Source organism: Ambystoma mexicanum, chromosome 4p (assembly GCF_040938575.1).
Source record: "Ambystoma mexicanum isolate Mex_15411 chromosome 4p, UKY_AmexF1_1, whole genome shotgun sequence".
Lineage (NCBI taxonomy): Eukaryota > Metazoa > Chordata > Amphibia > Caudata > Ambystomatidae > Ambystoma > Ambystoma mexicanum.
The window spans coordinates 1,094,260,380-1,094,287,390 of NC_090927.1; the positions used below are offsets into that span (position 1 = coordinate 1,094,260,380).

The 27,011-nt window shown below is 43.2% G+C and overlaps 1 protein-coding gene across 1 annotated transcript in view; it reads left to right on the forward strand.

Moving 5' to 3' along the window:
* MOXD1 (monooxygenase DBH like 1) overlaps positions 1-25,691 on the forward strand; it is a 713,108-nt gene extending 687,417 nt beyond the window's left edge. Inside the window, exon 12 of the mRNA XM_069606682.1 lies at positions 25,383-25,691. Coding sequence (XP_069462783.1) covers positions 25,383-25,565 — 183 coding nt within the window. The 3' untranslated portion in view covers positions 25,566-25,691. The remainder of the gene's footprint in view (positions 1-25,382) is intronic.
* The last annotated feature ends 1,320 nt before the right edge of the window (positions 25,692-27,011 follow it).

Consider the following 27,011-nt stretch of genomic DNA (forward strand, 5'->3'; position numbering starts at 1 on the left):
ATGTTGGGAAAAGGTGGGATTGAGTTCCTAAATATCCTACCCGGTGTACCGAGTGGAAGTGTTTGACTGCATCGGAGTGGTTTTGGGCAGTCTCAATGGCCATGGCTAGGGTAGACCGATTTGGTTGTAAAATTGCTTTTTGCAAAAAAGGTGTTGAAGAATTGGTGAATTGTTCAAATGTAATCATTTCTACCAATTCTTCCATTGTTTTGTTATTAATCCAAAGAGCGATGGCATTTTTAATTCGTTCACCCATTTCAAGGGGGGGGTTTCTCCCGTATTTAATCTAAAGGTCCTTAATTTTTACTGATAGAAGTTACAGGTTTGGCCTACTCTTTTCAACAGCCCTTAATTTATGGATAGAAAGGTGGCTTTCCGGGCAAGATTAAGTAGCTGGTAGGCAGTCTGTAGCTCACCTTTCAACAGGGGTCCTAAATAACATTTTTTTTAGATTTTCTTCCCATCCCAATTACTCGGCTAATCGTACAAAATTCAGAAAGAAGTTCGCCAAGTTTTATTGGAGCCTAGCTTAAGCCTGGATTTGATGAGTAGCCAACTGGGCCATGACAGCTGCTATGTCAACCATTTCTTCCGGTGGGGTATGGGTTCCTTCCGTAGTTTTTTCAAAGTCAGAAAAGAAGCAGGTCTCGACTGCTTCAGATAGAGTTTCGAAGTCGTCTGACCCTTCTGGGTCTGATTCAACCGAAAGGAAGGACTTAGATAGATTGGTCTGTAACCCTGACGGACCAGTAACTTAGTACCAAAAAACAAAGGTTTGGGACACAGGTGATTTAGGGCACTAGGTCTAATGAATCTATGGGGTGGCCATGTTTTTACTATTATTTGATCCCACTGTTGGATTTTATAATGGTAGAGGGGGAGTGTATCTAATAACAACTGGGTTTTAAAAAACAAATCTTGTTGAACAGTTGGGATGTTTAACTGAGAGAACAAAACCTCTTTAAGGGTGGATACACGGTCAGAGTCAAGGAGTGCAACGATTCTATTTTCCCCTTCTGGTGGAACAACAATTATCAGCATGGATTCTCAATTGTTTTCAATTGAATTATATGCCACTCCTGACACCAAATGTAAGGAAGGCATGGTATCAACAGTAAGAGAGACACAAGTGACCACAGTTCCAGGGTGTTTATTGAACTTCAAAAAGGCTGTGAAAAACGCCTATCTAATCCTAAATCTACAGATCGGTGCAAGCTACGACCATCAAATAATAATAACGCAGTCCTCGTAGTGTTGTGTCAAAATAAAAAGGGCCTATACTAATAAACCTATTTCCAATCCCTACCTCTATATACAAATAGTGTGGGAAATAATGTTACGAGAAAGAAAGAAGTGTTCACAAAATAATGTGTCAGAATGTTCAGGGTGTTGGCCTCCCTTCCTCATGTTTTAAGCACGGGACTAGTCGGTACACTCAAGCTTAGCATAGTCTCTGGCTTCTCTAGCACGACGATACAGTTCAAGATATAAGCATAAGGGCCTTCCGTGTCCAAGTCTCTTTTCCTTTCAAAGTCCCTTCATTCAGAGGGCCTGATGCAACAAACAAATGATAAGTTATTTTCCTTCTTCAGATTATCAAAAGTACTCAAGTTCTTAGGCGATTTGTTATTCACCTTCGACTCCCCTCAGCTGGGCTCAGATTCTTTCACCACAATGTTCGTACACCTATTTATTTATCTAATTCCTCATTGGGTATTCTTTCTCGGGTGATTCACGATTCACCCCGGATCCTCCATAGTCAGGCTTAGATCTCAGATCCCCCTCGGTCGGGCTCAGATTCCTTTTAACAAAATGTTCATAACTTTACACAAACTTTCTTTAACCAAAGGCTTTGTAGGCTGATCTGCCGTGATCGGACCAACTTCCTTTATGGTTGCATCAACTATTGAAGACTTTCAAATGTGCACAGGGATTTACTTGACCCGTTGTAGGATGACTTCTATTTCACAATTCTTTATCATTCTACACATTTGCCACGTTCAGCTGGATACCTAACAGAGACTTTTGAATGAGCACCCACGTGTTGCCGGACCACTCTGTACACAGTATCGTATCTTGGCTTCATAGTTGAGATTGAGCCCTCTCTCACTTCTTTTCTCTAAGCAGTGCTGCCTTCCCTACTCTCTCTCAAGGGACTCTTCAGTTCAATATCTCTTCCCTAATGCTAATATTATGATGTTGCCACACCCCTCTGCGGGAGCCCTTTTCTTTACTCTGACTTAAAAAGGAAAAAAGAATATACATCACGTGGTCCACTCCTTCGCACACTCCTCACTCACTTAAAACACTCACAGCCCTGTTTGCTGTTCCTGTGACAGGTGCACTCGCTTTCTGTATGTTCTTCCGTGGACCTCCAATGCCATCTCTTGCCCTTAAAGAGCCTGCACATATGGGGACTTTGCCAAATCTCCAGCGATCAGGTAGGCCTTCCTTTAATCCGAGCGCCTGCATGCTTTCTTGTTGTGTGTGCAGATTCTGCTCTCTGCAGATAAGCGCCACTTGCCCAAGGAAAAGTGACAGGGGAGCTCCCAGCTCCTCAGACAGACCTGGAATCAGGTTGTGGGTCACCAAATGTAAGGAAGGCCCAAAAACATGAGTAGCCAAAAAAGCAATCCAATGAGCAATAAATGTGCATGGGTATTAAGAAAAACAAAACTTTATTATACGCAGTCTCGGCCGGGAATAATACAAGCATCATTCAACGTGTCATCATTAAATGGCTTTTTTTATAGGAGTGAGTGACATCATAGCTTTAACAATGTTCTAAGATACATTCAGATTATTATTCACTGATTCGACAGTAGTTGCTGTCTCCTACAGAAAGCTATGCAGTGCCTAGCCCTATTGGTCTAATAATCAAGTTATCCAGATTCTCCATTTCTATTGGCTCCCTAATCTAATAATAATCATGAGCATTCATACAGTGTACATTTAAGACCGGTTGGCTCCATAGCTTGATCATTGTTCAAGGCACTGCCACATGTGAGCCATGTGTCCCTCCTAAATACATAATGAGATAAATGAAGTACTACAATGTTTAGTTTGCTAGGTTGCTTGCCTGGGCTTTCACGTGCAAGGAGTCCACCAACATGATTTATTTTACTCTTGCAACCCCCTATCATCCTAGCAGCAACACCCATGTGGATCTTCATATGCTGGCACAGTTTGTGAGTGGGTTAGTGGAGGAAAAGAAACTTATTTTCGACATTCAGCCATTGGGAGTGGAGTGCTAAAAGAAGCACTGCCCTAGCCAGACCCCAGACCTCCCATGTCCAACTCTAATCGTAGTTATGGCATCTGAAAGATGAAAAGAACAGCAGCAAAATGACACTACTCTGGTACAAGCGACATGCCTGATTCTACCCCAACCCTGCCGGCCTTATCTGAAGCACAAAGGAATCACCATTTATCCAAGACCTCTTTTAGTCTTTTCACTTTAGCACTTGAATAGAGCAGCACGTGCCATAAGGCAAGGAAAAATCAAGGAATGCATAATGCTGTTCACACCTGACACTGCACACCTTGAGATCTCTTGCATGAATATATATGTAGCATGCAATTTTATTCGAGAAAAACATTATTCTGGAAAGGTACAATAACCCTGAGAAAAGAGGTATGCTGCACTTAAAAACAGCTGTGAGGAAACAGCTCCTTCACACCTATGCCCACACACCCTGCACTCCCCACCCTACCTGAGACTCGGTGATCTGCTCCGCACTGTCTTGCCCCTATGCGGTCAATTGCCCACCCTCCAATGTTAGCTCCCCCCTGCTTTTTTTCTCTGCTTCCCGGACTGTGTTCGTCCCCCTTTGATTGTAAAGCGCTCTGTTGCTTCCCGAAGCTAGGTCTGCGCTCAATAAATGAATGGGGTAGATTTGATCGAAAATATTTTACCTAATGGGAAATTGACCGAATCTGTTTTACCAAAAATCGAAATTAACTTTTTACTTAAAAAAATAAAAATAATCATGCAGGGGGTTACACCCGCAGCACCCCCTTACCCTTTCTACCCTAACTTTTACCCTTACTCCACATCCCTCCTATTATGCACTACACATATACCACATTACCTCCCATTTTCGGTCAAATTCATGCGGTCACTTCTTCTTAGGTGAAATTGCATTCGGTTAAATCTACGGTATCACAATAAATACCCTAATATTATTATTATTAATAATATTAATAATAATAATATTAATAATAATAATAATAATGATCAAGTTGAACTTCCCTTATAAGCTGATGAGAGGGCAAAGCAAGTGCAAAGTTTGCTTTTGTGATACATGCCGACCTGCAGAGACCGGCCCGGAACTCAGCCCTCATACTTATGACATAAACAAATTGAATATCCATTATTACAGTGCTTAGAAGTGGGAGGAGGACTCTGTCGAAGAAGCACTATAGACACTTGAAATATGTTTTTTAAGGTAAAAGTTCTAGATTAGATTATTGCCATATGGACAACCCTGCATGCTCCAGCCTCCACAGGCCCTGACATTGAGGTACAGACCCTTAAGGTAAGAGGTGCTTGGGGTGACGTCAGGATGTGCATGTGATACTTTGGAATATGAGGCAGAATCGGCATATGATTGCCCTGGCTGGGCATGAAGGCTGTACCTTGCAGGGGGTTTATACTTGGCATGTTGTTCTACTGGCATTCGAAAGAGTGCCTCTGGCAATGAAGGCAGCCATGACATTTCATGGCTGCACCCATGGCATAGCAAGGCAGCACTCTTGTTATGGAGTGAATGTATGGTTGAAAGCAAAAATAGCCTTTCATTTGCATATGTAACTACTATTTCATTAATGTATGCTAATTGTATTTTTTTACAACAGTCAAGTCGCTCCATGTGATGTCACTGGGGTGAAAGCATAGCTCTGCGCCTTTTGAATCTGCAGGCTGGATTAAAACAGGCGATTTTGTTTTGGGCAGGTGAGAGTTCATTCAAGTGTATAGGTGTATGAGGGGCTTGGCGGGTGTGTGAATTGATTACATGGCGGGAGAAACCCCGCCAAAAGTGTGTGAGCTGAGAGGTACAAAGAGGTCAGCTGATATCACTTCCTGCAACTTCATTGGGTGAAATGTCATTAGGTCACTTCCACTGATTGCACTGGGCATGTGATGTCCCTGTTGTGATGATAGCAGAACTTGTCCATTAGCTCGTGACGCAGTCAATATGTCCCTACCCTGCTATGAAAGTCATGATTTGGCTTTCCCACTTTCATCATAATGTATTTTTAAGCAAACGTTTGGCATCCGCTCTAATATTATATGTACAGATTTACGATACATGGAACCACTCGTGTGTTAGCAAATAAACATGCAAGCACCGGTCGTTTACCACAAACCCCCTTTCTAGTGTACTTTCTTGATATAATGTGCCACTGCCAACGCTTGGAAGATTTGTTGGAAAACAGCAGCTACGCCACGATAAATGAGTCATGTTAATTCGCACATTAACCCGCCAATCAGGCAAGGGCGTGATTGTTGGGTTTGCGCCGCGGCTCATGATGTTAACAACTTAAATGGTATTTATGTAATAACAGTGCGGTTTTAAGTGTGTTATCATCTCGCGAGGTGTGGCAGGAAGATCTCGCCTATGACTCTCATAATTACCAGGTTAACACTTGATAAGGAAACAAACGCACGTGACCGTCATTAGTTCCGAAATCCACCATTTCATCATGTTATCTTCCGAATCAGAAAAAACGTTTTACACTGTTCATTTGCCCCACATTTGTGCTTGTCGTGCAAAGATGAAAAAGCGCTGCGAAAGGGACTTTTTCTAACATCTAATTAGGAAGACGAAAACAAGGTTTTAGTCCTGCCAGAAGGTGGGTCCCTGGGGCCCGGGATTTCGTCACGCCATCGTGCTGAACATCATCGTCAAGGGGCTATTAAAATGAACTACAGGTTGCAATGGCAAGTTCCAACATAGGTCAAACTGTCTCAGAGAAGATGACATCGAAAGATGGAAAAATAGGGCGCAGAAGAGAGTGGAGGTAACAATGAGTACTTCAGTGAGATGTCAATGTTTTACCTGCCTGGCAGACCACGTGCCCTATTGGTACTATGATGGTCATTTGGGATCTTTCTGGGTCATAAAACCAGCCGGAAGAACTATAGGTAATCATTTTACGCATGCCTTTATGGTTCACATGACATTAGTCCACCCGCTCCTTGCACACGGAGTAACCACACTGAAGACACGTGCACATAGTCCATGGATGAGAGCATCGGAACCACATACTTTTTTGTAATTATTGTAATACCAGTGTAGAAAATACGACCAATGGCGCAATGACGCACCGTTGCCCGTTTTCCATCGACCTTGTACGCTGCCTTTCGCCCGCCCTTTTGCACTCTGCCATGCAAATGCCGGAAATGTGGTGGCAGGGAGCCGTTTAGGTCGAAGTGCTAACGTAACGGCTCCCCGCCTCCAAATTACGGGTCTGGGCAAAATTAACTCCTTTGTGTTCTTTCTGCGTGGGTCATCGGTAGGTAAAAGCGCTGCCTCTCCCCACTCTGGCACAGAGATCGCGAGGTGAAACTCCATCTCCTGTGGCTGCAGTAGATTATCTTGTGCACATAAGTGATGTGTGGCAGAGAAGTAGCTACTCTATGCAAGTCTGATCCCTTCAATTTACCGCAGAAAATTTCCTAATCCCTAGTGCACACAGCACTTGCTCGGTCCAATGTAAAATTCCCTCTTGACATGGACATGTTGGCAATCAAGATAGCCACACATCGTCTACAGCCCCGAGAAGCTCCAGCTTCTACATTGTAATCATCCCTTGACCCGGCTCCCACTTCTGGCTCTTGTCTCTCAGCAGGACTTGCTGTTGCTTCTTCTGGAGAAAAGGATTGGGTGAGTTCTTTACACCCTCCTCCTCTGGTGGACCTTGCAAAGTCCTTGTCAGTCCCTGATACTGCAGGCTATCTTGCGAAAGGGCATACAATCCCCATAAAAAAAAAAAAACTTTTGGGTAAGGAAGTCCTTCATGCCATGGCCCAGGGACAAGACCCTTTGAAACTTTGTCATGGGAAAAAAAGGAACATTATTATTACCAATGTGTAAAAATTGACAGGGAAAGTCGAATTTATCACATGGAGTATGCCGTTTATCTTCCTTGCTATTATACTGAGAAAAACATCTTTGTGAACAAAAGAACGATAAATCCTGCCCCTTGTGGATGACCACTTAAGCAATATGCATGGAGGAAGTCAGGGGTTATTCCTCCAGGGGGACACATCAACTGCTCCCAAATCAAATACCCTTTATTTGCCACTGAAAGATAACGCAGCTTGGACAGTCCAACTTTGTGAGAACAGAATGTATGCCCTGTACTCTATGTGGGAGACCACAGTGAGTGTGACACTGTCTCTGCAGGTGTGTGCAGGACATACATTCTGTTTAGTTAGTACCGCAGGGTTGGTTGCTGGTGATATTCTAGTGTCTGCACCAATAAGCATCGGTAGAACTGATTTTAAATATTAATTTGTGTTTTTTATTTGATGTGCAGTCCCATGGCCATGTGCTCAGTGAAACCTTGGAAAGTTAAAAGGGAGATCATTGTATCAGAAGGAGTCTCATTATTTGAGGAAATGGGTGAGTCCATTAAGCTGTTAGATAACCAGCTGAGAGGCGAGACATGAGGGTTAGGAGGAAAGCCAGTGAGATCCAAATCTCTTCTTCAAAGTAACACATGAAAAACCCGAAAGAACAGAAGTACCAGGGGTGCAAAGCACATTGAGCCTCCTCACAAGCTTGGCGGTGTGGTAAAACGTGGAGGTAACGGAATTACCACTACTTTCACTGCACTGCCAAATGCTGTTTTTCGTGGTAATGTGGAGGATTTAAAGTGGGCGGAATTGCTGCTTGTGGTACGTGCTCCACATCCGCAATGGAGTGCTACATTGCAGGCATCATGGTATGTGGAAAATGCATGTCCGCCGTGTAGCCTCCTACTCCACATTAACCATAAACCGCATCCTCTTTTTCGCTAGCGGGGGTAGACCCCATGGGCCTAAACACAAATACTACACATAAATAGCTGTCAATTTGTGTTGTGAATACCAAATGGGTATTTATTGCTTGGTCTACTACTCGCATGAAGTCTGCATCTAATCAAAAGCAACTCTGCAATCTTGGACAACCTGTGTCTTTCCTACAACATTTTGAAATGTCATATATTGAATTAGGAAATTGAGCTCAATATCGTCCCCTTTTTTATTGAGGGGTTCTCGCACCAGTTCCGCCTTTAGACTGCTACTTACTGTGTATCCGCTTCCAAACAAACTTACCTCTGTACCCGCCTTCTGTAATTGATAACAAACTACATTTGCATAATCCACAGAGTACTGATCAACTTCTCAATGTCTTTCCGCATAGACACATGCTACCATCCGGAGGTTGGGGGCCGGGGGCTGTTGTATCCTCTGTCATCCTCCCAGCTCCATCATTAGGGGTTTCCTACCAGTGAAGACATAGGGTGCTTACACGACTCGGGCTAGAATCCAACCTCCACTGATCTGAGCGGGCTTTGTAAATTACCTTGAGGGTATGACTAGCCCTGACTGTACCCTGATCGGGTTCCACGTCATTTCATCTTGGGATGTTTTTTCACTGGGTTTTTTACTGCAGATTTTTTTATGAAAAAACTCATCAAATGTATTTATTTTTTATTTTTGGAGGGTTCCCCCAACCACCTCATCCACCTTTCATTTTTTATATATTTCCGAACACCCACACCCGATTTATTTATTTTTCTAACTCCCCCCAAAAAATGTGATGAGTTTTTTTGGCAAAAAATTTGTGGTAAAAAGAACAGCGAAAAAACATCCCACCATGAAAGGACGTCGTACACCATGATCGGCTGCCTGCTCCAGGATAGGATGGGTCCCTATGGGCCCTGACAGGGGCAAATCTATGATCCTGCCACCCTAAGGAACATGTGCATACTATTAGCCCTTCCTTGCAGGCGGGTAATAGCTACACATTATAACAGGCAGACATCAGAGCAGCTGAAACTCAAAATGAGCATTTAAGAACAGCTATTAAGGACACGCGGCATGAGTCCTATATTTACAGACTTAAGTTGATTTATCAACTGATTGAATTTCTTATATCCTGACGGAGAAAGGGATGTATTTACCAGCAGCAGAGTAAAGTGTGCAGACAAGACCAGCCGAGTCAGTGCTGCGTGATCCAGAATGCACGTTTGCAGGGCCTCATGATGTATTGTTTGTTTGGGGCAGGTGGCCCTTGCCTAGCCCACCTGCCCCTCCTTTAGGCCATGTCCAGCACACCCATTTTCATGAGCCACAGCTTTGGTTTCATGTCCCACCTAAAGCATTGCAAAACATCTTGTTTGGGCCTAAATATCATCATTGGGTTCCATGTCATTTCATCGTGGGATGACATTTTGTGGGGGGTTTTCTGCGGAAATGATAAGGAAAAAAACTCATCCCATTTAATTTTGTATCTATTCCCGAACACCCACACCTCATATAAATACTTTTTAAACCCCCCCTAAAAATTTAGATGAGTTTTTTCGTTGAAATTTCCGCAGAAAAAAAACCATCGAAATTTCATGCTACGATGAACGGACGTTGTACCCATCAATGCTACCTCAAAAAATCCCTGCTGCAGACTCTTAAGCGCCCTGGGGCTGATGCCTTTTGGCAGATTGTTTTGATGCTGTATAAAACCATGATTTAATATGATTCAAGGATGCTGCACTGCAAACCTGTCTCAGGAGGAAGTTACCAATACAGATAAGACTATTTATTCCCTATCTGTTGTCAAAGTACACTGAATCTATGGAAAAGTGGTCTCTCCCATCCTCCATGAGGGGTGCCTTAACAACAGTTTTGATTAAAACCCTGTACATAACCAGATCAATGCTCATCATATCGAACAATATCACGTGGCCAATGACACTTTTGCCAAGGTTCTCGCCAACAGATTCCAGCAGACACTCCCCTTCCTATACAGAGCGGGTGAAGCTGGATTTTTTCTCAGCAGATTGACCTCGTATAATCTCCAGAGGCTAGGATTAGGGAATGGGGAGGGAGCGCTGCATTTCATATATCAATGTATTATCGTCTGAGCAATCTATTGACGGAGAGTTTCCCCTCTTTCCGCGTGCACCCGACGAGTTTCCCTCCTTGACCGATAGGATCTCTCGGAGAGGTGAAGCTAGTGTAGCTGCTATATCTTAGCGTTGGGAGAGAACATATGGACCTATTTCAGATAGTTCGAGGAAGATGGGAGAAGGAGCTTGCTGCCCAGCTCACAGAGCAGCAATAAAAGTAGATAGGAGGACTGACCAAAATGGTGTCGATTGATTACAGACTACGGTTGGTGCATTTGAGATTCATGCATTAGGCACACCACCAGACAGCTCCACAAGCTTCGGATGCTGGGTTTCTTCACATTGGGTGGTAGTCTACATCAGTCGCTAGGTTCTGGAATGACGTTTTCCAAGTAGCCTCCAATAGAATCGGGGTCGAAGTGGCAGCCTCTCTGCGTCTTGAGTTACTTGGTTGGAGGGTTGAGATACCCGCTGGTGTATGCAGATACTGGGATCTGGTGATGGTGCTGGTAAAAAGGTGTGTAGCTCAGACCTGGATGAGTGGACCAGCCCCTACAGTCAAAATGTGTTTAAAAGATGTTGCATGTGTTTTGATTATGACTTTGGATACAACAACTCACTATCACCTGCTTGTAGACCTACCAAAATTACGGGCCCATTAAATTGTTTCTGTTGCAAAATGCTAATATGAAGTCAATATTTGTATTTAATCATGAAAAACTAAATGGATCTTCTATGAACCCGGCCACTGTGCAGATTCGAACTGAGTGCCGGGGATAAATATTGATGTGTTTGTGGTGCAATATCTAGTCTTAGGCCTTGAGTAAAACTGTACCTATTTGTTGAATTGTTGATGTATGTGTTTTTGGAAACCAACCATTAAAATATACAAGAAAAGATGATCTATGAGGACTGAGGGGGTGTGAGGATGAGGGATGGTGAGAGAAAAAGTTACGGTACGGAGGAGTGAGGGAAGGAGGGCTGTGATTAGCCAGGGAAAGAGTGGAGCCTAAATGGCACTGTTTGCAGATTCATGGAGAGGGAGTAGGAAGGTGGATCAGTGGACATGGATGGACAAAAGTCACTGTTAAAACAGTGAACAGATCAATGGTCATGTGTGATATTCCCATTGGTGGAAGTGAACCCAAAAAGCAGTGGAATTGTGACCCTCTAGTTGCTAGGCCCTGAAGAACCTCCGCATATGGAAACTAAGGCACAATCACCATATACTAGTGGTACGACAGACACAAAGTCCGATTTTCCAAGTACTATGGTTTATTGCAAAAAATATGCTCAGTCGGCCGACTGCGGGTCTAACGTCTTGCAACGTGTGTCACCCAGACCTTGTGAGACGCAAGAGAGCGAACATCATTCAAACAGTTACATATTTAGCTAAAGCAAGCCTTGAAGGCACATCAGAACCGCCCAAAATGTATCTTCTTCAGCTAGGGCTTGGTGATTGACAATTATGACAAATATGACACATTATGACAAGTTCCTTACTCAATCTATTATACTTAGCAAAAGTTGCAGACATAGTTCTTTGTTATACAGAACATAAAGCACTTGTTCAGCAAGGATATCGTGTTCGCGAGAGCGACACATTCCAAAGCACGTATCTACTAGTTTCTATTTGTGAACTAGGGGTCAGCCTGTTCTAAGGAAGATCTGCGAAGGAGGACCGCTAGAAGAGTATTAATCGTGCTTTAACAGCCTGTTTCTACAGATTTAGTGAGACAGGCCGGCACCTGGGCTGCTGATTAAATGCCGTTTCTGCTTGCTTTCAAGGACTCAGTGAGGGAGGAAAACAATGTATTTCTGTACTGTTTGGCATTCCTGTCTGGGCTGATCTTTCAACATGCAAGCTGTGGCCTCGTACCATGTATGAGCTTTCAGAATATAATACATTTTGCAAGCATTTTGACAGAAAGGAAAAAAGCAAATGGCGGATGTTACACAAGATGGATGCCCTGTGGTTATACTGACGAGTCTGTGTTTGCGAGTTTGGTCATATGATGCGATTGGTTTTTGGCCATCATAATACACCTTCTATACTTGGTTGGGGTCGTTTCTGGACTTACAAACCCTCCTTTTGGCCGTAAGCCAAGAGCATCATCCATACATCTCATCTTCATCTGACCATGTATCTAATTCTGAACTATGCATGCTACTGTAATCGTCATCTTCAATATTAATAATTCCTTCATTGTTTTCATTTCGTGATTTACACCCTTTTTCAACATGGGAGTTCATTTTTCTGTCATCGCGTGTACACATTCATTTGTAATTTCAGAGCAAAAGATTGGCAGACAGCGTATGCAACAACAGCAGAACATGAGAATTCCAAGTAATGTTACTAAAATTGCAATCAGTTTCCATCTCCATGAATGCAGCAGTTCCCAAAACCATGTGCTTATATTCAGATTCCAACCACCTGTCGGGGCTAAAATGTCAGAACTCAGGATGTGCAATTTCTTGATTGCATCAAAAATCGTAGAGGAGGAGTCACTTACAAATACACAGCACGCAGACCCCACGATTTTGCACACACCTCCATGATCGGCCAAAATGATATCAAGAGCCATTCTATTCTGAAGTGTCATTAATCTAACTGCCTTCTCTTCTAATGTCATGTTATATAATATATTGGTCGTTCCATTTATTGTTTTTTCTAACACCCTGGACAGTTTTTTTATATTCCATTAATGTATTGCTTGTCCCCAGAATGGTATAAATGATTTTGTTATGTCCTCAGCAATTAATCCTGTATCATCCCGCCGTGGCCTAGATCTGGATAATTTGGATATGCCAGAAGTTTTAGAAAGGAATACACCAGGAAAAAGGATGCCTAAGTAACACGTCCCTCCCCAATTTCAGGTAACCAGGGATAAGCCTGTTCTCCACATAAACGGCATCACCTGCACATATTGGTTCTTCTTCTTTCTCAAGTACTGCTATATTCATGCATCTAGTGAATGTTCCTACTGAGTAGGAACCACTTTTTCGTAAGCAAAATGGGACAGTACGTGGACTGTAATTGATAGTATAGGAGGGGGGTACAACATCCTTATTCCCTACTGGATTCATGTGGAAAGTGATTACAGATGATTTATAAGGCACAAAGAGTCTATATACTGGTTTTACCATTGGTTTTATTATTCTTGCCCTGTTAAATATGGAACAACCCACTGGTTCCATTACCACTCTTTCGAACTCATCTATATTTGATCCATCCAATTGACCCGTATCACTCTTATTCCATTCTCCTTAAAATAGTGCACTCAATGATGCATAACATGCCGTATTAAGCAGTATTAAGCGGTAATGGCTGTAGGTACAAACCCATTCCTTTTTCCGCCATGCTGGGGTAAATGGGAGCAGACGTAACAATTTATCCTATTCAGGATAGTGTGAGTCATATTCATAATCAAAAGCAATGTGTTATTAACATACCCTTTTCTGTGTCTTACTTCTAATGAGGGGAGAGTATAAGAGAGCGCATGTACCAGACTGCTTGTGGCAGGAGCATTGGTAGCAGGCAAGAACGAGCTTAAAGGATGCAAAGTTTCCAAATTTCAGGCACACGTTAAACAGCAAAGCGTTCAAAGAGCAGCAACGCGTTCAGGCCAGTTCTCGTCAGCCTGCTTGATAAATGAGTAGCAAGCTTATGTAATTCTGCACAGTGCTCCAAAATGTCAGAGCAAGCATCAGTTGTGTTGGTACCATATGCCTCCCCGCTTGTCCGTACGGGCTCGCATTGGCCATTCACTTTCCAAAGGTAGCACCGGGAAGCCGCGTTTCAGAGCTTTCAATTTGATGCAGATTGATACAGCTCATACGCTCCACTTCCGTAGGCCTCCGATTCCCAATTCCTCCGTGTTGGGAACAGAGGCAAAACAAACACGTAGGTCAGATCACTTCCGATTTTGAGAATGCTGGTTGTACCTTATTGCTCAAGGTACTGTGTGATCAATGAATAATGCCTTTTTATTTCCAGAGGCAGGCTTAGTGTCAGCCTGTGATGCAATGAGTGATGATGCAGCAGCAGGCACCTTTGGCCTTTTGATCCTTGTTGCAATTTCCCCAGGCCCTTTCTCAGGCTTAGGAAGCACTTCTGGCAGAGAACTGGCGATGGTGTCTTTGTGATCGAGAGCAGCTGTTTCTCTTTTGCCGTTTGGATCAGGCAATTCTTTCAAAGGGAATGGAATTCTTTTCGTGTGGGTAGGATGGGCCCATGCCTTGCGACCATCCACTCGGACTGCAGTCTGTATTGCCAGGAGGACCTGGTAAAGGCCCTTCCACCTCGGTGCAAGTGAGGACTTTTGCTCAAAAAGTTATGTCAGCACCCAATCCTCTGGCTGCAGACAATGCCCCGGGCTGGTATATCTGACAGGAAGAGCCTCCTGCACCTGCTGACGAATCAAACGCAAGTTCTGAGTTAACAGTTTACAATAAGTGCTGAGGAAAGGGTATTCAATCTCACTTAGACGCTTAGGTTGCTGGGCGCTCCAAACATTCGCGGGTCTCCCCATAACGATCTTGTATGGGGTGAGTCCGGTCCTTGCCTGCAGAGACGTTGTCATGCATAATAAAGCTAATGGCAGTGCATCAGGCCACTTCAGCTGACTCCCTGAGCATATTTTGCTAAGTTTATTCTTTAAAATACCGTTCTGGCGTTCCACAAGACTGGTACTCATCGGGTGTCTGGCCGAGTGGAATCTCTTATCAATCTGGAGGCCTGCACAAATTTGAAGTATCATGGCTGCAATAAAATGCGGGCCGTTATCTGACCATATGACACGTGGCAGGTCAAAACGGGAAAAGTACTCTTTTAACATCACCTTTGCTGTGCTCATTGATGTGCAATCTTTAAGTGGATAGGCCTCCCCCATTTGCTAAATGCACAGACCACTACAAGGACGTACTTGTAATTCTGACACCTTTCCATTTCTATGAAATCAAAATGGATCACTTCAAATGGCATACAGGGGGGGCCAAAACTACCTACTGGAGTCGTTGTTCCTTTTCCAATGTTATGTTGCAAACAGGTCATGCAGTTTTGGAATAGTCTGTCGGCAGTTTTTCTAATGTGTGGTATCTTCCATACTGTCTCTAGATGCTGTATCATTTTCTTAGCACATATGTGTGTGGGGCTGTGGGCCATAGTGACCATCGCTGTTACATAGGCATTGGGCAACATCAATTCTTTACTCGTTTTGTCCACACAGCAACCCTCTATGTCTAACTCTGCTGTACCCTCAGTCCAAGCTCTTATTTAGTCTGCAGTTGCTTCTGTTTGCATCTTTTTAACTGTGGCAATTCCATTTTCTATCATGCAGGGCTCCTCTTTTGACCTCTCAATACACATTTTCGTATGTAAATCAGTGGCAGTTTGTTTCGCGATTTTGTCTGCAAATGCGTTCCCTTTCCCAACGTTACATGTTACTTTTTTATGCGATTCGCATTTCATTATTGCTAATCGTTTAGGAAGTGCAAGAGCAGACAACAATCTTACTATCAAAGTGCCCTGTTGAATGTTGGTTCCATGTGATGTCAGAAAACCCCTCTCAGCCCTTAGTTGACCAAAATTGTGTACCACCCCAAATGCGTACTGACTGTCAGTATATATGTTTACATTTAGGTTTTCAGAAATTTCACATGCTCTGGTTAACGCTATTATCTCTGCAGCCAGTGCTGATTTGTATGGGATTCTTTTGCTCTCTACAATACTCTTTAGTGTTGTGATGGCATATGCAGCAGTTGATGTACCATCTGGTAATTTGAAACAGGAACCGTCACAAAACAGTTCTCCATCTGGCTCTTTCTGTGGGGTATCTGTTAGATCAATTCTTCCTTTCGTTTCTTGCTCAGTAACCATTAAACAATCATGTGGGAATTCTTTCTCACCCGTTCTTTCATTGGGAGGGGGCATTAACTCAGCCGGATTCAAAGCGCAACACCTCATATTTTGTATATGCAGTGCAAATAGAACTATTTCATATCTCGTCAGCCTGGCTGATGTAAGGTGTTGCGTCTGCGTTCTATTTAATAGAACGTCTACTGCGTGAGGCACCATTATGGTTAAAGCGTGACCCAAGACCATCCCCTTGGTTTGTTTTACTGACGTGGCAGCGACAGCAACAGCTCGCAAACAGCGGGGCAAAACACATGCAACAGGATCCAGTGGGGAAGAAAAATAACCGCATGGCCTATTTCTCCCTCCTTGTACCTGGGTCAAGACAGCCCAAGCACAACCATTGTTTTCATGCATAAATAACTTAAAATGTTTCCCATAATTTGGTGTGCCCAAAACTGGAGCTGAGCACAATGCAGCCAGCTTTGAGGAGATCAAATGCTTCTTGACATTCCATGCTCCATGGCAAAGACAGAGCAACATCCTTCTTTGCCAATGCCACCATTGGTTTCACAATCATGGCGAAGTTCGCGATCCACTGCCCACAATATGAAGCCATGCCTATTATAGCTCTGACTTCCTTCTGCGTTTTTGGAATAGGCATACCAGAGATGCTTTCTATCCTTTCTGGTGTCAGTCTCCTTCCCTCCTTCGAAAGGAGGTAGCCCAAATAGGCCACTTCCTTTCAACAATACTGAAATGTTTTCAATGAAGCTTTGTGCCCATGTGCTGCTAAATGTGTCAACAATGTAACTGTACTCTCTTTGCAAATGTCTTCTATGTCTGCAGCAATTAGTAAGTCATCAATGTACTGTAATAATACACAACCTGGTGGTAACTCTAGCATGTCTAGTTGTTCTTTTAATGCTCTATTATAAATACTCGGGCTCACAGTGTAACCTTGTGGAATTCATGTGAATGTAAATGAACGTCCTTCTAGAGTAAAAAGCAAATAAATATCTGCTATCTGGATGTACCGGAATGCTGAAAAACGCATTCTTCAAATCTACAACACTAAAATATGATGTGGATGCTGGAATCATAGTTAAAATGGTAGTCACATCTGGGACCAAGGGAAATTGGGGATCAACTACTTTATTCAATCCGCGCAGATCAATTATGAAATGGTACGGTATATCATTACCTCCTTGATTATACACTGGAAGAATTGGACTATTGCAAGGGCTACCTGAAATCTCTTCAATTACGTTTCTTTTAATCAAATCAGAAACAATGCATTTCAATGCTTTCTCCCCTTCCACCGGAATCTTATATTGTGGAATGCGTGGTAATGTAATTCCTTCTTTCAAAACAATTTTTACTGGCTCTACCTTTAAACAGCTAACATCGTTATAATTCATTGCCCATATACAAGTTGGTACTTTACTCAATTCAGTCGGTAATGGTTTAGATAAGAATTGTGATACTGGGGCTTTTTGTGGTGATATTGTCAAACACACTCCGTCAGGAGAACAATGAATAACCGCACTCAATTTCTTCAACAAATTTAAACCCAATACATTTTTGCCGCAATGTTGTGTCAAAAGAAATGGGCACGACTCAGTGAATGGACCTAGTGTTATAGGTACTGACTGTGACACTGGTCTAATTACTGGTGTACCTGCAAACCCTACTGAGACATTATTTTGCCCTGACAGTGGTATATCTGGAACCAGGTGATGGTCAATTGAACATTTCTGTGCACCTGTGTCCACTAGAAAAGTGTGCTCCCTATTCCCAACCTTCATTTCTACGTAGGGCCCTTTCTGGTCTATGGGAATAGATACTGGTTCCGACCCCTGTCTTGGGCTGCCCTAGTAAAACAATACATCATCAGAGTAGTATGCATTGGCCTGATTATCGAAAACATTTCCATCTCCCGTACTATTATGCTGCTGCTGGTTTTGGTTCTGATTCTGGTTGTGATTCCCCTGGTTATTCTGACTTTATGGCGCTCTTGGGTTTCTATTCTGACCTTGGGGGTCATTACGAGTTTGGAGGTAACCATGGCGCTATTAGCGCCATGGCTGCCTCCAAACCCATAGCGACTCCGCCCTGGTGAATGGAGGTATTACCGCCCCATTCCAAGGTTGGCAGGGGCGGTAATTCCCCATTCACCAGGGCCCTTCCCCACTCCCATTAGAGCCCCCATAGGGCTCAATGGAATGGGGAAGGCAGTAATAACGGTACCGCAAGTTGCAGTACCGTTATTACCTCCAAAGTCCCTTTGCGGGTCCTGTCCTTAACGCCTGATAAAACCAGACGTTAAGGGAGGACCCGCAAAGGGACCTCATAGTAGGGCGGTTAGGGATTACCGGTACCGGTGCCCTTACCGGTACCGGTAATCCCTTACCGCCCGGGTCATAATGACCCCCCTTGTGTTCCCGGGCGACCTCTATTCTATCTTCTTGGAAAATTCCCATTCCAATTCTGTATCTGCGGGCACTGTGCTCGCCAATGGCCTTCTTGTCTACAGTAGGCACATTGATTAAGTCCAATTGGACCATCGTGCATGTTGGAAAAATTAGATCTGGTTTGTGCGTTCCGGCCACCTCTGTTATTGTTTGCTACTTGCTGCATCAATACCCTTGTTTTCAAATACCCTTTGTCCCTTATTTCTTTCTCCTTCTCTGCATTTACTCTATTCTCATAATATTGGGCCATGTGTAACACTTCACTCTGTGATTTTGCTTGCTATGCACTTTCAGATGTCATTATTACATTTTGAATTTTCGGTAACAACCCTCATACATACTTATCAACAAACAACCTCTTCCCAGGTTCAGTACTCAAATCTTGGCCACTGAAATCTGCAAATACTTCTTCAAATTGATTAAAATAATCTGTCACAACTTCATCTTTCCCCTGTACGCAAGCCGTTAATTTGTCCCAAACAATTCTTTTCTCAGGTTTTAAAATGTTCAATTTCTGTACTATTTGCGCTGGTAAGACCAACATGACCGGCGGCGGTTTCTCAACAGCTTTTCTGTCTGCATCAATTCTAATAAAATGTTGCCATGTATCACCTAGAATATCAATGTCATCTATATTCCTAATCTGTTTCCATATGTCTACAGGAAGAATCACGGGAAATAATAGATCAATGTCGCTCATTGTAAAAACAGACAAATTCAAAACAGACTCAATTTCCTTATAAAATCCTGCCAGATTTTTCCTAAAATCAGGGATTGTCTGTTTAATATTATTTACCTCCTGTCTAGAAAAAGGGACTTGCACGAACTGTGCAGTATAATGGGCTTCTATTAGCTGCGCTGGATTTCCCCCAGTGGCAACAATCTCTACTTTCGGGACAAATGTAGGGGGCACTTCTCCCATAGGCAATTGTAAACTAGGCGTTTCCTCATCTGTTCGCTTACTAAGCAATAAAGCTAAATCGAGAGAGAAGGCAGCCTTTCCAGTTTCAGGCAAAAATGCTCTTTTGTATATTGTCATTAAATCAGGGGGGCAACATATTTTTTTTTTCAAACACTCATCTTGCAAATACCCAACCATTACCTGCAATACCTTCCTCTGCATCTCTACCCTATACTGACTAAATGTGTCATGCACTTCTATTGGGTTAATGGTCACATCTGTAATCCATCTAAGCGCCTCTCGCGTACATATTTTCATCTCTTCACTAACAGGTTTTAACGGCAGCAAAAATCGCTGCTCGACATATAGCACTACCTGTTATTTCCCTCTTTTCATCTCTACACTCAATTGATCAAGCTCATTTTTAAACACAAATAGCCGGCCTACATGTTCTTGTATTTCTGACGCACTATCCTGCATACGAGAAAAAAACATTTAGATTCCGTAACTCCTGCTGTGCTAATGTACCAGTCAATTTTTTCCATTCCTCCACAAGATACTCCCCCATGCATTCTAACAGTACCTGTTGTTTGCCAAGCCTCTTATAGTCATACATGGAACTCTGCACGGATCCCTCATCATTGCCTTCAATGTACGTTTCTGCCCATTCTTTCAGCTGCTCTTTTCTCTCTTTGCTAACCGTACTACAAGTTAATCTAGTGCTTCCTTTCAGCGCAGGCCCCACCTCCGCAGAACTGCCTCCTGCAGCGGCTGCTAACTCACGCTCTCTCGGTAATGGAGGAAATGGTGTCACGTGCACAGGGGGAGATGGCGCAGATGGAACAACAGGAGTGGGGAGTGGCAACTGAGGTAGAGCAGCAATGGGTAGAGGTGCAATAGGGTCAATACTACTTTGAGGAAGTTCATTTCTTCATTCATTCAGAATTTTGTTTATTAGCTCATCTGATGTATGCAAATCTTGTGGATATATTTTTTGTACACCTAATTGGAAGGCCCTGTCCATTCTTCTTAGATCCTCTGTCACTTTAAGCTCATCAAGTTCTAGCGCTTTCTCTGTGTTTGATTTGTGTCTACGTGCATGTTTCTCCCTACCTCTCAAACAGAGATTAGCTTTCTTTCTCCAGTCTCTCACGACATCGAATGCCGCTGGGCGTGCTTTCTTGCGGTTACCAGACATTTGGTCGAAAAAAATTGGTCGACCAGACAAATGGTAGAACCAATTTGGTCGAAAACCAAATGGTCGAATTTTTTTATTTTTTTATTTTCACCCCTTTTTTTAATTTTTTTGGGGGGGCCCCCCACCAACCCCTTTTTTCTCGAAAAACCCCTTTTTTAAAAAAAACGAAAACCCGAAAAATAAATATATAAATTAAAAAAAATTCGACCATTTGGTTTTCGACCAAATTGCGTCGACCAAATGTCATTCGACCAGTTTTCAGTCGACCAAATGACTGGACACCCTTTCTTGCCTAGCAATACTGATTCTAAGTGTTCTATACGTCCCATCTAAAAGTCCCATCGTTAGGCCACTGCAAGTCTGATACATGCCTGGTCTGCGTATGCCAAATTGTGTTAAACATTATTTCCCCTAGTCCATACTTCACATACATTTCAAAAGCTGGCAACTCTACGGGTGGCGCAACCTGGCCAGTTTCCAAAGATTGTCTACAGCAGTGAAAAAATCCCACAAGACAGGAAGACAATTTCCCAGGCGTAATTGATCTTTACTCTTACCTTACCCTGGGCGTTTGATCTTGCAAGAGCAACACTCAATCAATATCAGGGTGATTAAGAATCGGGGCACGACTCACCTGATCAATCAGTTTGTCACTCAAGACGCAATTCGTCCGTATACAGACGCAACCAAGAATCGTTGTGACTGTGTATCTGGCTCAATCTGCCTCGTTTTGGGACCCTTGCCTTGATGCTCTCTGGACGCTGCTCGTCGATCAGGGACCGGCTGTGTACAGATCTGCAAAGGAGTCTCTCATCACTTTTACAGGGGCGCCCCGAACACCTTTCAATCCCTGCTCAACGGCCTTGTCCTCGATTCGTTTTCACCTTCTTCAAACTTAAGGTGTACAATGGAGCAAAAGGGCGAGGGTCCCTATTCGGGTGCCATTTTCGCTAGGCCCTGAAGACCCTCCGCATATGGAAACTAAGGCACAATCACCATATACTAGTGATACGACAGACACGAGGTTCCATTTTCCAAGTACTATGGTTTATTGCAAAAAATATGCTCAGTGTGCCGACTGCGGGTCTAAAGTCTCGCAACGTGTGTCACCCAGACCTCCTGAGACTCAAGAGAGTGACCATCATTCAAACAGTTACATATTTAGAAAAAGCAAGCCTTCAAGGCACATCAGAACCGCTCATAATGTATCTTCTTCAGCTAGGGTTCGGTGATTGACAATTATGACAAATATAACACATAATGACAAGTTTCTTTCTCAATCTATTATACTTAGCAAAAGTTGCAGACATAGTTCTTTGTTATACAGAACATAAAGCACTTGTTCAGCAAAGATATTGTGTTCGCGTGAGAGACACATTCCAAAGCAAGTTATCTGCTAGTTTCTATTCGTGAACTAGGGGTCAGCCTGTTGTAAGGAGGACCGCTAGAAGAGTATATATCGTGCTTTAACTGCCTGTTTCTACAGCTTTAGTGAGACAGGCTGGCACCTGGGCGTTGATTAAATGCTGTTTCTGCTGGCTTTCAAGGACTCAGTGAGGGAGGAAAACAATGTATTTCTGTACTGTTTGGCATTCCTGTCTGGGCTGATCTTTCAACATGCAAGCTGTGGCCTCATGCCGTGTATGAGCTTTCAGAATATAATACGTTTTGCAAAGCATTTTGACAGAAAGGAAAAAAGCAAATGGCGGATGTTACACAAGATGGACGCCCTGCGGTTATACTGACGATTCTGTGTTTGCGATGTTGGTCATATGATAGGATTGGTTTTCGGCCAACATAATATACCTTCTACACTTGGTTAGGATCGTTTCTGGGGCAGGAAGGGAGCAACGTGCAATATATTTTTCAAGGATTGCAGCCTTGACAGCCGATTGAGTTAAAAAAGATATCAGTTTAGCTGTAACTGCTATCGAGTGGTAAAGTGGGGAAGTGTGCTTTAACTTTACAAAGAACAGTTCCAGAATGGTGGAAATGGTTGCAAAAAGTAGTGGAACTGTTAACAGTAAAAAATAAAAGTAGGGGAGCACCGTTCCCGACGATTTCCGCTCACTTTGACAACTGAATATTCACCAGAACACACTACCCTCAAGTAAAAAGCCTGATATCGCAAAGGCGTGCATATACTAAAGGGCACCATGCCAGATGTGAGCGACCCATGCCCGTGAAAAGTGATATCTAAGATATGGTTTCTACTGGATCCATGCATACCATGAGTTTTAATAATGTGTCCATAATACCTTCAACTATCCCTCTGTAAATACCTCCCCTCTCGAGCCGTTCGCTCCTCTACTTCTAACTCCCTCAGGGTCAGTCATTTTTCAAGGAAACGAGCTGGGAGCAGATCCATGTCTTCAGGCTGCGGCCTCCCTTTGGGACAGCCTCCCGGCCACTTTGAGACTTGAGGAGAACCATCTCTGGTTCCGGAAGCACCTCAATACCTTCTTCTTTGCTTCTGCCTTTGCCCCTCTTCTCCCCTGCTGATTTGTTTCCTCTCTTGCCACCATTCTCCTGGCCACCCTAGGGCCCATGTACCTGCTCTCCCTCCTGCATTGCCTCCGAGCCACCCCGTGCACTGGGATCTGTATTTGTACCCATACAGTCCCCCATTTTTTTCTTCTTCTGCACTTATCAGATATACCCTATTTGACAAATCACGCACTTGCCTCTGCCTTTATTTATTTATTTATTTATTGCACTTATTTATTTATTGCACCCAGTATTTATTCTGTTCTCTCCTTTGTGCCACACTTTTCCACTTCTCCCCCTTCCTTGTACTTTCCTCCTTTTCCCCCTTTCCATGCACTTGCATGTTCTTAATATCCCTGGGCCTAGTAAGACCGTTGTTTTTTATTCTCCCTTGTTCCCCTCCCTTTGCTTGGTCGCGCTCTGAAACACTTGTGTATGAGCGCGATATAAATAAAATATCATATCATATCATATCATATATTATATCATAATGGAATTAACCAAATAGAAGATCAGCTCTAGATATTTTCTTGATAGCAATTCAGAGGATGTACGAACAACCATCTGTCAGCAACTTGTTCCATTAGAAACCATTCGGAAAATGGACTACTGAAATGTCTACCTGGTCACTCTGTCTTTAGGTGAAAACCATGTGACAGCAGAGGGTAGTTACAAGAAAGGTAGTATGCCCCATTGAGCGTCCACTGGATCCAGTTTCTAGCATGTACTTTGACAAGCAGGTAATCTCTACAAATGTCAAAAAATAAATAGGCTCCCTTTTCATTCACCACATGAAAAGAATTGTATTCGATAAATAGCACTCACACTTGTACATTAAACGTACAGCAAACATATGTGCTCTTTCTATGCACCTTAGACATGCATTTTTATAAAAGACTATGCTTGGCCTATGTGTACTTCCTGAACATTTTTGTAATTTTGTTCACGTTTTAAAACATCTTTCTAGCTTTTAGTCTTTAAGTTGCATCTTGCAGGTTTTTGGCATGAAACACAGCATAGTGAGACAAACGCAAAGGAACCAGGATGTATCATCTTGGTAGAGCTTTAAGTGGGGCGGGGCTCCACTGGCGAGATGCCTGATGTCCTCATAGTAGAGTTTAATGACAAGATGGTGAATGCCACTACTTTCCTGCCCAAGTTGATGTCCCCGTAAGCAACGGTTAGAATCAACTGATCCGTTACAGATGTGTTCTGTGATACTTTGAAAGGGAAGTGTAATATAGACAATGCATTGTTTCATTTTTGCCAGATATGATATTGTACTCTTGTCATCAAGGGGATTTAATGAAATTAATACATACAAAAGAATTATTGATTTCCTCAAGAACTTAGTGATTAACCTGCGTTGACCTATTTTGATTTGATTGTGTATATCTATTTGAATATTTTTCTTTTTGCCTACGTTTCGACCACTGCTTATAATGCATTTAAGGCAACTTTTCAAACCGAGTTCGCTGATTGCTGAGCATGAACATTAAACTGATAGACACTTCTATAACTACTTAGGAAATGTGTATTTTAAAAATCCCCTGTCTGTTTGCGAATCTTTGGGCAGCATCAGACCCTTCTTGAACCCGACCCCACATATTGTTTTAGTGCTTGCTAGGACTCCCCCTCAATTTCTTATCCCTTTGGATGTGCATGGGTGTTGATCATTGTTTTCCTACTAGTGGGGGCTGGAGGGGTGTCAGATATTGTTTCGCTGTCTTGACAAAGGCCATACATTTGTTTTTGCTGTATAAAAGCAGGGACAGTAACAGGTGATGTCAATGGAACTCCTGACGGCACATCTGGAGATTGAGCTCTGGTGGCTATGGTGAGAGATTTGCTGTTATTACTAGTCCTCACGCCATACTCCAAAGGGAGCGGTGTGGGCAGTGTATAAGCAGGATCCGGGACATCCCCGCTTCCTGCATATTCATTTAGCGGGGCAACACGGTTGCGCTGCACAACTCGCCTGATCTAAATGCCCAGAATCATTTTGCGAACATGGCATTGCACACACATTTGCACTGCAAGCAAATAGAAGGGTGTACATCTGAGTTTCTGTTCAGCTCTGATGATCTGCACGTGTTTATAGAGAGAAACCATAGAGGAACACTTGTGCTAGTAATGTAGAAAGCATTCTTTGTTGATGTCACTTGTTCCCCTAAATGCAGAAGTGCAGATGCATCACCACTCTAAATTTAGTCAGATCGTTTCCTGGCTCGTGCCAGAGTGTTAGGGCCGTGAATCAGGGGCCTGTTCAAGAACTCAAGCTCTGAATATTTGGATGAATAGACATTGTCAATCTCATAGGAGAAATGTCAATTTTTTCTTCTTCTCCAGATTCAAGGAATGTTGGTTTCACCTCCGGATGTCAAGCCGTATGAACAAGAAGCGCCAGTGTGCCCATCCACGACGTTGTCCTCCTCCGTGTCATCATCCAGCCCGCGCCAAAACTTCTCCGTGGATCTCTTTTTTGCTATGTGCATTGCAGCAGCGATCACGTGGAAAAATCTGTTTCTATAATTATTTTAATGTATTCCATTACAGACTGTTTTTTTGTTGTTGTTACATCCAAGTTCTGATATGCACTGTTGCTCTTTAAGAATTTTTTTTTAAATAAACCAATAAAATTATTTGCCTGGGCAAAAACCAAGTTGTTGATTGAAACCATGGGTTGCGCGTCGCGGTCGCCGGTAGCTTAGAGTTCAGTGGTTTCCACCGAAATCTATGTCTGGCCTCAGATTTTCAGCCTTCTGAATTTGGTAAAATGATTGACATTCTGTTGAGTAACAGTTAAACCTGCTATCAATGATTCCATGTCTTTACTTCGAATGTATTTACTGTGCTGGACTTTCGCGCGCAGTATATACTTTGGGGCACTGCACAGTCCCATACGACCTGATTCTTTGAAGGGGCGATGTCCCTCCAGTACCACGTCTACCTGCAACTCCCATGAAGGTTAGGGTGACCAGACGTCCCGGTTTTACCGGAACTTTCCCAGTATTTGGTACTCTGTCCCCATTTCTCAAGATTATGTTCACTTTGGAAATTGCAGAGGTCCCAGTTTTTTGTAGTAGGTCGTCATAGCTGGCAGGCATGAACACACAATCTTGCACAGAAGAAATGCTGCATTTTCCAATTTAAGATAGTGTTAGTTTGTGATAAATGAATTATAATATGTGTTTCTTTGAACAGTAACACTTAAATCCCCTTCTCCTCCAAACACTACTGAAGTGTAGTGCCTTTTTCAAGAGTTAGGGCCTCATTGCAACTCAGGCGTTAAGGGTTAACGCCGTCGTTAACCCTTAACGCCTGATTCCGATTTTAACGGCTGCTTTTAGCAGCCGTTAAAATCCATGGCGCTAACCCGCCATGATGCTAATTACGCCACCGTAATTTACGGTGGCGTAATTAGCGCCTTCCCCACTCCCATTATGCCCTATGGGGCAAAAATGGGAATGGGGAAGGGAAAATGGGAAATGGGGATTTACCGCCCCACTCACCTTGGAATGGGGCGGTAAATCCGCCATCCACAATGGTGTAAACATAGTTTACACCATGGTGGTAAAGTTGGCCTAATTACCGCCTGGGTCGTAATGACCCCCTTAGTCTCTTTTATGTCCGTTGCCCTGTCCCGGTTTTTTACTTTTTGAATCTGGTCACCCTAATGAAGGTGGGTTTCACCCCCTTCAACTCCTTTTTCAACACCCATCACTTTATTCTCCTGTAGCGACTTTGATTTCTCCTCTTCCTTCCGCTCCGCGTCGTGGATGTTATTTCAGTCCCCCAAGCCCTTAACGCCCCCTACCTGAATTTACGACCCACCTCCCGTACACACACTGTCCCCGACCTCATGGCGTGCACCTCACGATGCCTTGCTCTTTGCGGAGTTGCAAGTGCAAAGAAAAGTCACTGCTATTAGCAAATGCTTTCTGCAATACTACGGTAGCAAGCGCGGCATTATTAGAC